The 18,005-nt window shown below is 35.6% G+C and overlaps 1 protein-coding gene across 2 annotated transcripts in view; it reads left to right on the forward strand.

The window, feature by feature from the left end:
* Nucleotides 1-18,005, forward strand: part of NDFIP2 (Nedd4 family interacting protein 2) — a 56,723-nt gene that overhangs the window by 23,918 nt on the left and 14,800 nt on the right. For both annotated transcript variants that reach the window (XM_045509109.2, XM_010973523.3), the window contains exons 2-4: nucleotides 6,505-6,670; nucleotides 10,414-10,547; nucleotides 15,744-15,837. In XM_045509109.2, coding sequence (XP_045365065.2) covers nucleotides 6,505-6,670; nucleotides 10,414-10,547; nucleotides 15,744-15,837 — 394 coding nt within the window. The remainder of the gene's footprint in view (nucleotides 1-6,504; nucleotides 6,671-10,413; nucleotides 10,548-15,743; nucleotides 15,838-18,005) is intronic.

The following is an 18,005-nucleotide window of genomic DNA, read 5'->3' on the forward strand; positions in this document are numbered from 1 at the left end:
ATAATGATATTCTATTTTAAAAATGAGAATATGAAATACAATTTTGTTTGAATTTAACAGCAAGGAAAAAATCCTTAAAGAACTGGTAAATTCTGGATAAAAGTTTCTTTACCATAGAGTTCTTAGGTTCTATAGGATTTTACTAAAATTAAGAGTATAAAAACCAGTAAGAAACTAGAGTAATTTAAAAAACTGCACATTTTAATTTTAGATAATTAGAGATTAAGTCCCTGCTGTGAACGATGAGCTGAGTGGTACTTTTTTTCATCTCTTCTTTTCCCAGTTCCTGATTTTTATGTTGCTTATATTTTTACTTTTTCAGGTATATAATGTTTGCTGTTTCACAGCAGCTATTTATTTAGTAGTTTTGCACTATATTTAGCATTAGTGCTGTATTTGAAAGGACTCGGTGCTAATCACCACATCTTTTCTCATTGCTCTTTATTTACTTAACTTTCTGATTGATTTTTATCGTGGAGTAATTTTTCCCAAGGACTCTTGGGTGCTGTGTATACTTTGTATATGGAAGACAACTTGGTGGGCCAGCTTTTTGTTTTTCTTTTTTTAAGTAAATATTAAAACTATGAAACATTTTAAACATAAAGAAAAGTTTAGAAAATAATATAAAAGATAGTTCTATATCCACTGTGGAGATAATGAATGTTAGCATTTTTGCCATATTTATTTTTGGTCTTGAGCATTCCTCCCTTCCCTTCCCTGAGATAAACTTAAGCCTTTCATTCCTTTCTCTACACTCTTGAAGTTGGTGTATATAATTCCTGTCAGTGTTTTTATTACATATATGTGTGTCTGTATACAACAGATATTTTAGTTTTAGAGTATGTAAAAGTATATTTGTTACAGCATTTTACCAGTTTATAGTTTTTCAGCTTGCTTTATTTACTTAGCATGTTTTAAAGATTTATCGATGATGATTCATATAGATTTAATTCATCAGTTTAAAATGAATTGTGTTATATAAATCGTGGAATAATAGTTATTCATTGCTTGCTGACCAGACCATTGTTTTCAGTGTCTCACTATTACAAATAGTACTGCCACAAGCATCCTTGTACATGGCTCCTTTTGTGCAAGTGTGAGAGTTTTCTAGTGTTGACATCTAGGAGTGGGGAATTACTGGGTCCTATACACCTACAGTCTTACTAGGAATTGCCAATTGCCCTTCAAGGTGGTTAATGAATTTATACCCTTACTGGCAGTAGTTCGACTTCTTCTCCATCCTTTCTAACATACAGTTTTTGCTTCTTTAATTATTAGAAATATTTACTTTTAAAATTAATCATTCATTTTCCTACTGTGTACTTTGTTTCATTTCTTTTGTCTAATATAATCTGGTTTTCCCTAGAGTTTTCATTTTTATTAACTTGTATCAAAATACTACCCTTTTTGTGACCTGATTTTGTACCTATATTTTTTAATAGTACACTACTTTTGGTAGGTAAAAGTCCTGTGTATGAACACATTACAGTTCTGTGCTCTAAGTCATTGATGCGTCTTCTGTCAGTGTGTAAAAAACTTCGGGGTAGTTTGTCTCTATCCTTTGACCTAGCCTTGCTCACTCTGATTTTGTAGTGAGAGAGGATAGCTCCTTGTGATTTTTGTGGCTTTCCTTACTGTTGACTGTTCTATCAAGCGGTCATAAAAATGTCTCTAGAGTAGTTATTCTAAAGACTTGTGTGATGCAGTGTTGGAATTGATATTCTTGTTTAGGTTGTTATTAATTTACTTACCTATGGTTTTTGGGGAACACCATTAGTTTAATTTAGTAAGCTTTGGGGAACAAATACTTGCTTATTAAGTTATGATGATTGCCCACAAAAGTTGAATGATTTACTGTTTCAGGTTTCTACTATGTGTAATAACATCATGGAAATCATAGAAATATATATGGTGTGATTATTGATCTTGAGATGTTGAGTGCATCCATTATTGACCAAGCTCTCTTGCCTTTTGGTAAAAGAAAAACTCTGGGAGTCTTAGTGGACTGCTCATTTAATGTGAAGCTTACGCTGTGCCCTAAACTCTGCTACCTGTTTTAGGGGATACCAAGATGAATAAAGCATACTTCCTAAATTTCAGAAGCTCATAAGCTGACTGGGAGGTAATGACATTTACAGATCTAATTAAAGAGTCTCTAAGCTTCTAGGGCACAGCACAATCTTGCAAACTGGTAATTTCCTCGAAGGAAATGGTTGCAGTTAGGGTTTACTAGCTTTTGTTTTTCATACTTGTACCTAAATAGTTTTGCTTTTAAAAACCTCTTGAATGTTCAGATTTTAATTACTGAAAGGTGGCTTCTTTCAAGTCTGGTGTTGTCTTTTTTAAAAAATATTACTATACATTATTTTGGATCTCAATCATTTTATTGTGAAGCATACCTCTTAGCCAATTTTACTTTTTAAATTTTCCTAGTTACCACATTTGCTGACTTATTTTGGTGCATGCAAATAAGAAACTTTCTGGAGAATCTGTCAGAGTATTCTTATTTAATTTGATTAAGGAAACAGAAAGGAAAACCTTTTCATTACAAGTTGCCATTGTCATTATATTTATTATGACTTGTTTTGGATAGGATATGTTGACTGAAATAAAAATGTACAACATAAATATTGTCAGTTCAGTCTTATTCGGGGACCTTACTGAGGACTGTTGCTGGGAAGTGGCCTCTCAGCTCTGAGCAACTGCTCTAAAGAGGTAAGGGAGGAGCCAGGATAATATATGAACTTTATTTGCTGGGAAGTTAAGCATAGAAAGATTACTGCTAATCACAAAAAAACAGACATCTTAAGTTAATAATTTTAGTGCTTTTCTGTGTATGAGAAAATGCAAGAATCTGGGTCATTTGAAATGTTTCCTTAGATATGCATCTTAACTATCTAAGGGACAGTAGATCCAAAGCACAGAATGTTTCCTGTTTTTCTCCATCCCGAATTCCCCTCAGGGGGGCACTGTCTCTGGGCCACTGCAGTAGCTAATGGCCTGATCCTTGTAGAACTGAAATGTTAGGCAGCACTTTTTTCTTCACAAACACCAGTGTGTTAGCTTGTAAAACCAGAGCATTGGACTATTTTGAAAACTCAGGATTTGAATAGTTTTATAATTCGAACATTATTTAAAATTTCTTCTGCTTTTAAAAAATGCATAGAGGGACCTTTTCCATTGGGGTTTCTAAATTATGGTCCCCAAGCCACTTAAGGAAATCAGACACTGGAATTGCTCTGGATCATCATTTCCACAGCAGTTTTGCATATCCTCTAACTGGACAGTCTTATTAGCTTATTTTTTTGCCCATCTTTGATTCAGGCATCCGCCCAGAAGGAGGTCCATGTTGTGTCAAAGGAGAGCATTTTCCTGACTGACAGAGATAGTCAAGGTCTAGTCTTAGAACAGGGTGGGTTCAATCCCACCCAAGTTACTGTGACTCTGTGATGAAAGAGGGATGGGAGATTTTAGGGAGGCAGTCACATGTCTATCACAGATAACCTAACTGCTTAAGATCATAGTGTAGTCAATGATAAATACATCTCAAAAAGCTACTTGCATTGTTGAGACAAAAATCCAAGATAGTGTCCAGATCTGAAAAATGTAGTCTTTAAAAAGTAAACTTTAAATATGTTATATGTAACACATATTTTGGTATAAAACCACAGAACGTGAAGCTGAGGCTGAACACCTTCCTGTGATGAAACACACAGATATTTATGGCAGACATTGTGGTCTTTTCATGCTAAACTGATGTGAGCCAGATTGGGAGATTATGAGGTGCCCTTTGTGGAGCAGCATGAAATAATGATAGTCTCTCATACCAGCACGACTTTCACTAGCAAAAGTATGCCTGTATTACATTATGAAATACAAAACTACAACCAAACTACTACTTTCAAAAGAAGAAGCTGAAAAGTAGGCATGATTTGCCAACTTGCAGTTTTTCCATTCATATTCACTTGTTCTTCCTAATCATTTGTATAATTTCTTAATCATTGCTTTATCATAGGCTAGCTTCACTAGCAGAAAAGTATCCAGGGACAGCAAAAGTGTAGTGGAAAAAAACTGGGGGGAAGGGATTAAGCCTAAAATTAAGAAGATTCTGTTAATTTGCTTAATGGTATGGGCGTGCATGAGGAAGACAGCTGTAGTTCAGTTTTGGTAGAAAATCTGGTTTGCTAAGCAGCCGTGTTTTGTGGGAACCTAGCTTCTGAGCTGTTGGTTTGGAACACTTGGGCTGTCGGAAGAAATTTCTTAGCACCAGCTGTATTACTTTATCCCTGGGAGCATAGATAAGGTAGCTCACGTTCTTCTTGGGTGACTGTAATGAGTAGCTTGACTCTCTGGATTGATTTTATTGCTGCCTTGTCTGTTTGCTTCTCTAAATCAGGTAGCTAAGGCAACACTGAATGATAGAGACTGCCAGAGGTTTTTTCCTAGATCATGTTATTTAGAGTTAGGGACCTTTGTCATCTACTAATTTCCAACAGAGGGCAAGAATCCTGTTGTTTGTAGGTTGACCATACAATTGTTTTGAGAGTGTAAGTGGCAGAGAAGATGCTCAGTTGAGTGGGGCCCTGGCATAACAAGCATACAGTGGGACTGTCCTGGGAGAAGCAGCTGTGTGGTCATCCTGGTCATGCAGCAGTCTTGCCAAGTAATTGTCCAAAATCTGCCTCAAAGGATTTGTTTCCTCGCAGAAAAGCTAGTGCTCTAATAATTTAAAAAAATTCTAATTAAAAAAAATTAAAGTTCTTTTATTGAGCTAAAATTTATCTCCTTGCAACTACTAACGCTTCTCAGTTTTGCCCTCTGGTACTAAATATAGTCAGAATATGATAGTAAACAAAATGTATTAGCTCTTAAGAAACTTTTTAAAGTACAGTTTTAGACATTTTTTCCCCAGAATCTTACAGTTCTCTCTTTATAATTCTGATCTGTGCCCAAATTGAAACAAAAGAAGAGAAAAGAAATGAGAAGAAAAAAAGGCCATACTGCTTGCTGGCTAACCCACCAGGCCCCGGTGCTGGGCACCACCCACTGAGCAATGCTTCATAGCACGTCCATATGTTCTCATCTTGATGTGTTTAGAAAACACACCAAGTGAGGTCTCTGGCTTCTCAAAAGCAATGCTTCCAGTTATTACATTAATATTTTATCACCTTACAGTAGAAAAAAGGGCTATTTTTAGGAGACACACCAATTAAAGTAAAAGAAACAGTAGTCTGTACACAGGAAGGCTAGACCTCCAGCTAGTTAATCATAATGCTTACAGTTTCTTATCATTAAAAATACTTATTATACATCTATAAAATCTAACTACAGACGTGTTTAACAAAGCCCTCTCGTCATCCTTTTATTTCTCAGACTGAAAAAGTTGTGGTTCATTGTGCAGCTTTTCATCACCCTGGTCACTAAAGACATATTTTAATTTTCATGTGCTATTGCCCACATTTTTTTTCAGGAGGCTCATAAATAGGACACATTGGGAAGGTAACTTTTGAGATGATGTTTGGATAGGACACAGAGCCTGATTCATTTTATTTTTATACACACACACACACACACACACACACACATCCCACCTCACTCTTCCCCCTGTTTTTTTTTTTTTTTTTTTGCTGTTCACGTAATTGTTAAAGAATGAAAAATAGAACTATTTAACAACATGTTCAAGGAAAAAGTCCACAAATTGACGGCGTCTTATTTAATAAACCTGTAATTTAATTTGAACCCCTGTATGAATTTAGTTAAAAAGTAATCAAATGTTGATGAAAAATTAATCAGTAGTCACTTTAAGAAAAGTGGAAATTTTTGTTCGAGCCAGTCTGAAGATGGTAACCCAAGAGACAGTCTTTCAGAAGTTCTGAGGGCTGTTGTGTTAGAGGCCAAGGCACAGTTGTGTAAGGTTTTGAGACAAAGGGTTATACCTCAAAGTAACGTACTGAGAGTTTACTTAGTTAAATAAGGTGAGTCGTGGGTCATTGTGACTCCTTAGAGGATTCAGAAAGAAACGTTATCTTCTACAGAGTTACCTTGCTGGCACCAGATGGAAATTGCTTTTTTTGGATGAGTAGGCATTCCTGTGTGTTCTAAGGGGACCTAGTTAATGTATAACACAGATGCCCAGTGAACACTAAACGGGAGGGGGTGGTGCCTCAAATGGCAGAGGACATTTTATGTTACATTTTTCTTGACTTGCCTTAAATACAATTTTGTCTCATCACAAAGTAGGACTGATTGAACTTGAATCTATTTGTAATCATGAATTTTTTTCTCTATCATTTCCTAACAATTTGAACTTCATCTTTATTGTAAAGAAACTATCAAAATTCTAAACTTAATAACTGATTGTCTCTTAAAAAGTTCATTCATCTTTTAAATGCTATTTTTACCTTGTTTTTAGCTGAAAAATGATTCTTTGCCTGAAATGATCTTTAAAAATTAAAAAAAATATATATTTACATTAATATTTTCTTTTTCCCATTGTTCTCTTAGCTTCACAATGAAGAGGATAATTCAGACTCATCCGCTATAGAGCAGCCATCAACTTCCAACCCCACACCACCGACTGGGCAGCCTGCTCCCTCAGCATCGGGGCTTGAAACTGACTCTTCTCCTCCACCCTACAGTAGTATTACTGTGGAAGTACCTACGACTTCAGGTACTGTTGTTTCTAGTTTGAAGCAACTAGTAATGTATTTTAATAACTCAGTTTTTTGTTTTGTTTTGTTTTTACCAGTATGGTTTTGTGTAATTACCCAGTCTTATTAATAGGCTTCTTTGGTTTTATGGTTTTTAAAAAAGATTTTTTCCAAAGACACTTTATGAAATATTAACTTCATATATTACTTGTCTCATTGTTGTTTTAAAAATTAATTTAAAAGTGTAGCTGTTAAAACTTTCTTATGCTCACTAGACTCCATTCCCAGTGGACTAGCCATGTAACTTTTGTAAGAAATAAACAAACGTAGAGATACATATATATTCATACATGTATACACATATACACACATATGCATATATAAATACTCCCATATGTGTGTGTGTGTATATACTTACATAGTCATAAAACAAGGTGTTATTAGTGATGAATCTGAGTGGGAGTGTGGTATGTGTGAATGGAGGTGAAGGATGACACATAATGTTATCCTGTACACATGGTAATAGTTCTTGGATACAAGGCAGTGATTACTGCTTGCTAGTGTTCATCTCACCCTTTCAGGTCATTCTAAAGAACTGCCCTCATCTGTTTCTCTGGCCGCAGTTTGTGTTTCCCAGTAACACTACGTTAATCATTACATGATGGAAGATGCTAAGAGTGAAATTGCAGTCCCTTTGTTGTGGCTCCTATTGCTATTTCTGTGTAACAGATTACCTCACACCTAAAGGAGTAAAATAGTCATTTATATTGTTAATTCTTGTGGTTTAGGGGGTGAACGGGGCTCAGTTATGAAGTTCCCTCCCAGAGGCTTATGTGACTGTTGTCCGGTGGTGACTAGGACTGGAGGCATTTGCAGGCTTCCTTACTCACATGTTTGGTGTGGTGTTGCCAGGGCTTCGGCTCGGGCCTCTGCTGAGGCTGTTGGCCCAAACAGCTGTGTGTGACCTCTTGTCGGGGCCTAGGCTCCTCACTGAATGGAGGCTGGGTTCTAGGAACAGGCATTCCGTGAGAAAGCCAGATGGAGTCATTGTCACCTTTTAGGACATTGCTTCAAATTATGTCACATCTGCACATTTAGTTGGTTGGAAGTGAGTCATTTAATCTTTGTTCAAGACTGTTGAGGAATTAGTCTCCTCCTCTTCATGGGAAGAGTTTCAAAAAATAGACTCTGCTTTAAAACCGCCACAACCACGTGTTGCGTCTTCCTCCACCACCAGGCCTTCTCCTCTGACGGTCGTCCCCGTTTCAGTAAGTGGCTCCAGCAGGCCAGGAGCCTTGGAACCATCTTTTTGCTACCTTATCATAAAACTACATGGTTTTTCTTCAATTTTTGTCATAATAAAATGTTATGAACAGATTTCTTCTTTAAGCTAATCTATCCCTACATTCTTGGAATAAATGCTGTTTGTCATCACCGTCTCTCTTGGATTTAGATTTATTAATATTTTACTTAGAGGTTTTTTTTTTTAAGCTTTATCAATATGACCTGTGACTTTAGGCACGGTCTTTCTGGTTTTGGTGTTAATATTATGGAGGCAGCATAAAATGAGTTGAGAAGCGTCTCATTTTTCTGTGGTCTGGAGCAGTTTTGGTCATGCAGCATACTTCTAAAGGTTAGGTACATTTCAGCTATAAGACAAGTGGGGCCTGGTACCTAGATGTTTAGTTTTTCTCATATTCTCCTCTGTGATTCCTGGTCTTTAATTTTTTTGCTTTCCTAAGTATAATTGAGCACAAGAACTGAGTAATTCTGGAATTTTGTTTCTCTGTTTAATGTAAACTATTGATACTATTTTTCTTCAGCTTCTTAGTCTTGTTATGTTTTAGGCATGGACAGTGCTGGTTTTCTGTGGTGATTATATTCTTCAGTTGGTCACTTTATGGCTGATTTTATAGATCTGAGCAACATCAGTTGACATTGGTATAATGCCTCAGTTTACAGAGTCCCCTTGAATACTCTTCCATTTTACCTCATAACAGCAAGTTAAAGCCTTGCTGGGTCAGCAGTGTGGATGAGAAAGTGGAACTTCATAGTGCTTCAGTGATTTGCTTGAGGTCACACAACACCTAAGAAGAGGAGCTGGGATTGGAGTGCCCCAGACTTTAAATCTGTGGTGAGAACCAACCACTGCCTTAAAGGGAAGAAAAATAAGTAAAATTAACAAGTGAAAATTAAAGGTGTTCATTTCCAACTTTCACCTGTTCCTGGTGGGGAAACTTTTTCTATCTTGGATGTTAACACTTTTCAAAAACTTACATATCTGTAATGTTTACATTAATGTTTTTAATGTAAAGGATCTCAACTCCTTGAATACTGTATGTGATTGTTCCCATTTTTAAAATTTATCATTTTAATGTTACTGCCTTAAAATTCATACTCATTGTTTTTCCTAAAATTTTGCTTCTGCTCTAGTCTTCAGAACTAGAAATCTATTTACTTAACTGTGTACGGTGTTCTTACATCCTAATAGTAAGTCTTTTCTAAGAATTTATGACTCTTGTGCCTTTTGGTGGAGAACATTCAGTCTTACACTGCCACTACCACTGCCTGTCATTAGAGTAAAAGTTGCCTAACTTCAGATCATTAGCACTTATTGGTAGCATTAAAAAAAAAAACTTAATAAAAAAAGCTCACCTATATACATTAAAACACAATTAAAAAAGTATAGCTAGAGCGCAGTGTACTTTCATGTTGAAAGTGCAAGAAATTCTGATAAAGATAGATAAAATTATAAACCAATGTAGAAAATGTAAAAATACTATAGTTATAATAGAGGAAATCACAGAAGTGATGTCAAACATTGTGGTGTGGACTACTTTTAGAATCTATCTGTTTTTTATGTTAGTGATTCTAGCGTAAGTCTAGGCAGTTGATTGACCTGTATGTATTATTTTACTTATACCAAAGTTGGCAGTGATGTAGTTTTTTTTTTTAAATAAGCAGTCTGTACTTAATATTGTAATATGTTTCTGGAGATCATATTTCAAAAATAGCTTAAAAATTGGGGAGGAAGAAACTCTTCATAAAAAGAAAATTTAAAGAACTAGGTAGATGTAGGAAAAATGGGAGGAGAAAAGACAAAAATGAAAAAAAGTTAAAAATCATCAAATCTTTTAGTGAAGAGAAATAGTGAGTTTGCCTAGGAGTTGCTAAAACTGACGGTAAGAAAAATTAACCTCTTATATATTATTAGAACCAAGTGTTTGGAGTCAGGAAATTCATGGGTTCTGCCACTTACTGGCCACGTGATACTGGGCGAATCACTTCGCTTTTCTGAAACTCAGAGTTGCTGAGTTTAATGTACAGAGAAGTGGTGTAGTAAATGGCTAGTACTATATCCGTGTTTGTCACAATTATCCTGATATTTTAACTTTTTTGGCTGTGAAATTATGGGCAAATAAATTATCTGAGCATAGAAATAGGCACGTGGAGGATGCTTGTCTGTGGTGTTTCTTACCTCCTTTGTCTTACACAGATTTTCAGAATCTCATTCTTGATGTTCCTGTTTTGTAGATCAGCCTTTAGATGATATTTATCAGTTTTTTCTCTTGATAATGTGTTTAGAACTAAAATAATATATACAGGGCAGTAGTAATTTATATGTTGCACAGCTTATAACAGGAGGCTGCAAATGGCAGTAATGGTCCTTTGTGGCGTTTTATAAATTATTAAATTCTATTTTGGCTATAGAAATTATATTAGTTTCTTTTAATGGTTATCTTTTTCAAATCTTTTTCTTCAGATACGGAAGTTTACAGTGAATTTTATCCTGTGCCACCTCCTTACAGTGTTGCTACCTCGCTTCCTACATATGATGAAGCGGAGAAAGCCAAAGCTGCTGCAATGGCCGCCGCGGCCGCAGAAGCATCTCAAAGAGTAAGACACTGCCATGGTTTCCGTGAGAACAGCACTGTGTTAATTGATATGAACATTTAGTAATATCGAAAGTAGTCCTCTGTGCTTTTTTTTTTTTTTTTTTTTTTTTTTGGTATTTTCTCTACTACTACTTATTTGTGTCATCATTTTGTGGTGAAGTGGGCACTCTCCTAGTTAAATTCACCTTCTGCATTCCTTGTCCTTCTCATTTCCATTTCTGTTACCTTCCCCTGCACGCTGTCTTAGCTTATGGTCATCCTGCATGTTATCTTTACCAGTCATTTATCACTTCCTAAATCTTGATTTCAAGCATCTCACACGCTGACCTTCACCCCCCTCATCCTTCTGACTCCCTCACTCTAGTTACCCCACACCATCAACCTCGTCCCTGTCAGTGTCCTTATATATTTCCCACCTTACATATTTCCTTATATATTTCCCTCCTTTTATAGCTGAGATTCTGTGGTCCATGACTATAATCACAAGTCATTGTTTTTTCTATTCATGTTTTATATTTTAGCATAGCCAGTCTAGTGACTCTATGAATGAACTCAAGGTAGGTTAAAAACACAGAGAAGTAAGTTACAAGGCCTTCAGATTATGTTTGTCAATTCGCTTTATTTCAGTCCTTTTACCACATCCTACCCTAGAATTTGGAAAAGATGATCAAGGATTCCACTGCCCTTTCCCCTTATCTTCCTGTCTTAGTAACAGAGCTGGTGACATATATGTATGTTATTTCCTGTCCTGGTAAAAGGAGTGTCTGTCTCAGTAATGGGGAGTCCATGAGATGGATGCGTGCTATTCTACAGCTGGGTGAAAGGTGGACATTACTTAGGTTTCAGTGTGGCTGCAAACAGGTCTAGGGTTCATTGCCTTGTTTTCTTGATTTACACTTTGGAGACATCATTTAAAATTCTGGATTTGTCCCATTTTGTTCAGGAAAAAGACACAAAAATACCACTTTATACAGGACAGCTAGACTTAGGTGAGGGGCAGAGGGCGAGAAGGGTGTTTGTATGAGCAGCATTCTCCTCTTGCCACTGTCAGGCCAGAGCCCAGTGCACAGATTATCTGAGAGGTGAGCTTTTTTCCTAAATGGGTTTCTCCCATTAACCTCAACCCTCTCCATACCTGCTCGCGCTTTCACCGTCGACCACACACAGTTAAACGTGAACATAAATAGACTTGGGCACAGAAGTAAAGACAGTAAACCTCAAATTTATTATTTCTGCCTTTTCCCTCCGTGGGGGAGTAAGTCTCTGGTAAGACGGCGGCGTAAATATTGCTCAGTCAGTAAGGATTTTTGATGCTGGACGTGGGGAGTCTAGAGAAGAGGGTGGATCTAGAAGACATGGCGTTTCTGTCACAGTCAGCTCTAGAGTGCTTGGCGCGTATGTGTCTGTACATGTGTTTGTGTAGACAGACACACACTCGTGTAGACGCACACACACTCTCGTGTAGAAGCAGAACTGTAACCCCTTTTCTCAAGGAGCGTGTCAGGCTCCTTAAAGACTGTTAAGGACCTTGGGTCCTCTACTGCCCTAACTTCCACACAATAGGGTAGAGCTTTAAAGAGAAAGTAGGAAGCATTAAGTCTTATTCTGTGCTTTAAGATAAGCATAAAGGTGATTTTACCTTTTGGAGGGAAAACTCTGAAAGGGTTTCTGGTAAAACCTTCACTAGCATCATTTCCAGTGTCTTGTTTTAGAAAGTAATGTGACCCCTAGCATGAACTGGAACATACCCATAAAGAAGAATGTACTTCTTTTACTTGTTTCTCATATTATTGTAACTCTAGCTTGTGAGGATTATGGAAAATTTTATGGAAAACTACAAAGAGTTGTACACAAAAGGCTAACTTAGGTCCTTGTAAAAAAAAATCTTTCAGATTCGTCACTTTCTATCCCAGTGCCCCAGCACCCTCCTTCTGCAAAGTATGATTGAATATGAGTTTCTGTACCTGACTCAGATTCAAAAAACAAGAACAAAACAAAACAAAAAACCTCTGCGTTTGGGTACATTCAGTCGTAAATGAATCTCAGCCGGATGAGCTGAAAGTTTATTTCTTAATTCCAGTCTCAATGGGGGAATATAGGTAGCCAGGAGACTTGGAGACAATACTGTTTCTACTGCTTCTTATTTCTAATGTATAGACTTGCAGGTATGATTATGTGATGATTCAATAGATTTGCAGAAATGAATTACTCACTTTTAATATTTCTATAAAAATATTTGAATTGTATGCAATTCACTTTATAAAACTCTCAGAGTTACTCTCACCTTATAACCTTACAGTGTGTAGAGTTTGGTTTTTTTTATACTTTGTTTAAAATTGTGTGTCAGTAACTTTTATCTTTTGGCATAAAAGCTAGCACTTGATAAACTGAGCAACTCCAGAACAAGGACCTTGTGTTTAAATTTCTAGCACCTAGCTATTATCTGGCACCTAGCTATTATTATCTTGGTGTTTAATAAGTAACAGTTAATTAAGTTAATGAACGCTTTCTTTAAATTAGCCAATGTGGGAAATTAGAGAAAAGAAATACCACAGTTGTTCTATTTCAGTGCTTCATTTTATTTAATTTTTAATTTATTTTATTGAGGTATAGTCAGTTTATAAAGTTGTATTAATTTCTGCTATACAGCATAATGTTTCAGTCTTACATATACACACATATATTCCTTTTCATACTTTTTATTATAGGTTACTACAAGATATTGAATATAGTTCCCTATGCTATACAGTATAAACTTACTGTTTATCTATTTTATATGTGGTAGTTAGTATCTGCAAATCTTGAACTCCCAGTTTATCCCTTCCCACTCCACTTCCCCCCCCAATAACCGTAAGTTTGTTTTCTATCTCTGTGAGTCTGTTTCTGTTTTGTAAGTAAGTTCATTAGTGCCTTTTTTTTTTTTTTTAAGATTCCACATATGAGTGATATCATATGGTATTTTTCTTTCTCTTTCTGGCTTACTTCACTTAGAATGATGATCTCCAGGTCTATCTGTGTTGCTGCAAATGTACAGTGCTTCGTTTTAAAAAAATTTTTAGTCAATTTTAGGGTTTATAAGTCAGTGTTTAATGTAATTGAAATTATTGCATAGGTATCATATTTTATTTTTGAAGCATTTCATGTAAATGTTTTTCTGTTAATGTTTGCATGAACTTCTGTGAAATCAATATAATATAGTGGCTGTTCCTCTCTAGTGAACAATGATTCTTTTCAAGTGTGTGTGTGTTTTCCAGTGTTTATGCTGTGAGGGACATGTCTTCTGTCTTTTTAAAAATGATGTCCTATGATAAAATCTGTTGGGCTGGTAAGTTTCAAAAGAGTATGAAATATTTATATTCTTGCTATCATATTGACAGTGTTTCTGGGGGGTTCATACTGTGCTTTAATGTTTATTTCTTGAATTAGCTTGAAATAATACAAACTTTTATTAGTATGTATTTAATAATTGCCAGTCACTATATGAGGGTTTCCTAGGATATATAATTGCAGAGTTTAAGGGATCTTTTTTGTAAATTATGAGCAATACGGTTTTGAAAGTCTTTTCTCACAACATACGTAGTGAGAATACTGTGACTGAATGGAGAGAAGGTTGGTATCCTAGATTCAAGTCCTGCCTTGACCTAACTAATTATGTGATCTTGGGCAGAGCACTTAGCTTCTCTGAGCCTCTGTGTGTACCAGCACAGAACTGAAACATTAAGATCCAGCTGAGATTATGTGTGACATGGAGGTAATCTGTTTGTAAATCAGGTCACGTCATTCATTTGATCAAAACTCTGTAAGACCTCCCAGTTCACTCAGTAAAATCCAGGTCCTTCAGGGGACTCTCTGGCCTTATTTCTTTCTGTTTTCTCTTATTCACTCTGATTCACCCATGTTAGCCTCCTTGCTATTTCTCTAACATGCCAGGTATGATTCTATCTTAGGACCTTGGCACTGGTTTATCCATCTGCTTAAAACACTATGTACCTTCAGAGAAGTGTTTCTACATTTACAAGCAACTACGTTAATACATTTGTATGTTATTTTTTACACAAAAGTATTGTACTATACAAGCGATTTTCACTTAATACATTTTGGAGATTGTCATTAGACTATGACAAACTTCTTTGTTCTATTTAAAAATTTTTACATGGATGTTTGAATTTCATTGTTTTAGATATACAATAATTGATTTCATTGGTTTGTCAAGAATTATAAACAGTCTGAAATTTTACCCTACTTGCAAGCTAACTGATTAGCTTGTCACGGTTTTGTGGATGCTCACAGAAAACAAGGCTGCTGGGTCAGAAAACTTTAATATTCGCAGCAGTAGTAGTAGCCAGGGTATTAGCATTTTCTCATACCAGTTTCCCGAGCCTCAGGTCCCACAGCACAACTCAAAGAGGGACAAGTGTGCCTCTATACTCAGTGTGAAACCCTGAGTAAAGGGAACCCAGTATTCCCTAATGGTAAATAAGCCTGCCTACATCTCTGCTCTGCAGAGAGATACTATCTCCCTCTCCCAAAGCCATCTGCTATATAAAAATCCTTGAAAAGATGGTACAGAAAAAAGGAAGCCTATTCCTCTACCTGGAAGACACACTGAAAGGTAAAAAACTCGTGGAGAATTATCTCCCAACAGTAGTCCACTGTTAAAGGGCACTTAGATTGTGTCTATTTCTTTGCCCTTACTAACATTGCTGTAATGAGTTATCTTTAATACATCATTTCTTCTAAGTGAGAATATATGTGTATTTTTGTACATTATACTTGAAGAGCTGGAATTGCTGTGTCAGAGGATGCATACATTTTATTTTGGATAAATATTGCCAAATTGCCAACCACAGATGGGCCAATGTAAAGTCTACCATTGATTATGAAAACTCCTCTTTCCATTTGATACTAATGCAGCAGTCACATCCATCTTTCATGATTTCATTAGTTCAGTGTTAACTCACTTTTTACCTTTTGTGTTTACCTTTTAAGTTACTCTTTTCAAGGGTGCCCACGAATATTGAATATTTGCTGATGTTTTTTGAGTACTTATTGCATGCCAGACATTCTACTCATTGTCTCATTTTGTCTGTATGATAAATTGAGGACATTGGATTTTACTTAAATTTTTATCTTTACACTTAAGATAATAAGGTTGTAATTAGCTTAGTGAGCTCCTCTCATGTTACATGTTTTGCAGATTCAGGAGGAAGAGTGTCCACCAAGAGATGACTTCAGTGATCCGGACCAGCTCAGAGTGGGGAATGACGGGATTTTCATGCTGGCATTTTTCAGTAAGTGCTTTTCACTTCCAAACTTTTTTTTTTGTCGTTGTTGCATATATTGGCTGTTTGTGTATTGAAAGTAACAGATAGTGAAGAAAGGCAGATACTGTCAATGTGTGTCTACCTTGTTTAAAATGTAAATTGCTCCTGATACTGAACTAAGTGTGATCATATGTTACAATACTAATCCTAGGATTTATCAAACACTTACCAGGTGACTTTGTATTACAGTCGTTATGCTAGACACTGAGTGCAGAGAGATACCTATAAGCATATTTAAAGCGAAATGTGTTTCTGCATTGAAGTGCTGCATGTCCATTCACTGTTACAGGAGCATGTATAATGAAATGATAAATTCTGCTTTGGGGGCTGAGAATTTCCATTTGAGCGTCTTTAAGTAGGAGGAAGGGTTGGAAAAGGAGACGTTTTGGGCAACTGGAACACTGTGATCTGAGACACAAAAATATGAAAGTTTGTTTTATTTGGGGATGAATGGTCAGTAATTAGAAGACCAGAAACCTAAGGAATATTTTTTAACATTTTTCAACATTCTTAATTTAATGTTTGACCTTATAGAGTAGACTTAAGCTACTTGTGGGAAGACTTTGTTACAGTCTTCATTATTTCAATTCATAACACAGGGATTAGCACATAGCACACTCAGTAAATGGTATTATGACACTCAAACTATTGAAATTGCAAAAAAATCAGTTTTGGAAACCCAATATTCAAGTAAATAAATTTATTAGATTATGATACAGTTAATTTCTGCCCTCAACCTGGTTAAATGATGAAGATTTCATACCTTCTTTAGTAGAATGCTGATTTAATTTATTTTAATTGTAAAGTTCATTTTGACAATAAAACCGAGGAATATTTTACTTATTTAAAGTACCACATTCAACTTTAAAAACAGAAAATATAGAAGGTATATACTTCCTGAATTGAGTTACTTTTGCATCTGAGAATTCACTTAATTTTTCCTCCATTTTGCAATGGTTTCTTGCTTCCTTTTGTTCCTTCATTCCACCTGCTGAAGAGAAGTAGATAATTGCTCAGAGATGTGTGGGTGGAAGGGTAGGCAAACATATTTTTCTCTTCAGAATTAGTGAATTATATTCAGGTTGGCAACCAGATAATTAATGTATGTGCAATATTTATATCTTGTGGTTTTAGACACAGTTTGTAGTTAGAAATGATGTTGGATGTGATGAAAAGGAAAGGAACACTTTGGCTACAAATGACTCGGTTTTGTATTATTAGTCTAGTGAACCTTGTTTTCTTAGTTTTAGTTCAACTGGTAATCCTTTATATTAATATCAGGCTTCCCACATATTTTCTTTACAAAAAGAGCAACATAAACATTAACCATTTCATGGTTATGTCTTCTGAGAACTCTTAATTGGAAAAGAAAAAATTTAAGTTTATTGTAACTATTTGTAATATAAATAACCTGTTTTTTAGAAATAAAAACAGGTTATTTGATGCCACCTAGTTATTTTACTCAGAATTTGGTTATTATCTCTCCATTTCTGTATTTCATTTAACCGTGCCATCTTCTTTTCAACCTTTATTTTTTAGATCTGAAAACATTTCACTGACACCAGTATTGTTAATGCATGATAATCTGTACACTTGGTTGACCTTATTTTTAGCCAGGGGTGGGATATTAATATGAATATAGATATTTATATTTAATATAAATATCAGTTATCTGCCTTTTATTACATTTTTTACTAAATTATGTTTCTGCAACTTATATCTTTATGCTTCCTATTTTACAACTATTGCACTAATATTATACGAGTAAAATTATAAATTACTTTTCACCTTCATTTCCTGGTAACATTTTTCCAGGTAGGCTGTTGGCCAGTGCTTCAGTTTATTTGTCTTAAATGAGCATAAATTTATTTGTAATCACTACCATCTAGTGGCTGTTCTGCAAATTGCAGCTTGCTGCATTTTCCATACTCCTTAAACTAATAGCTATTGATTTAAGCATTTCACATTATATAAGTTGTACAAATAAAACTGCAGGGAATATTAATAAGACTATTTGAATTAAAACCTTTTGTTGGTTTAATTCTTCCCTTCTCTGTTTTCAATGTCTGTGATTCAGTCTCCTACCACATGTAACACCCCAAAAACGTTTACACCTAAATTTGGTAAGAAAAGTG

The sequence above is a fragment of the Camelus bactrianus genome, chromosome 14 (assembly GCF_048773025.1).
Source record: "Camelus bactrianus isolate YW-2024 breed Bactrian camel chromosome 14, ASM4877302v1, whole genome shotgun sequence".
Taxonomy (NCBI): domain Eukaryota; kingdom Metazoa; phylum Chordata; class Mammalia; order Artiodactyla; family Camelidae; genus Camelus; species Camelus bactrianus.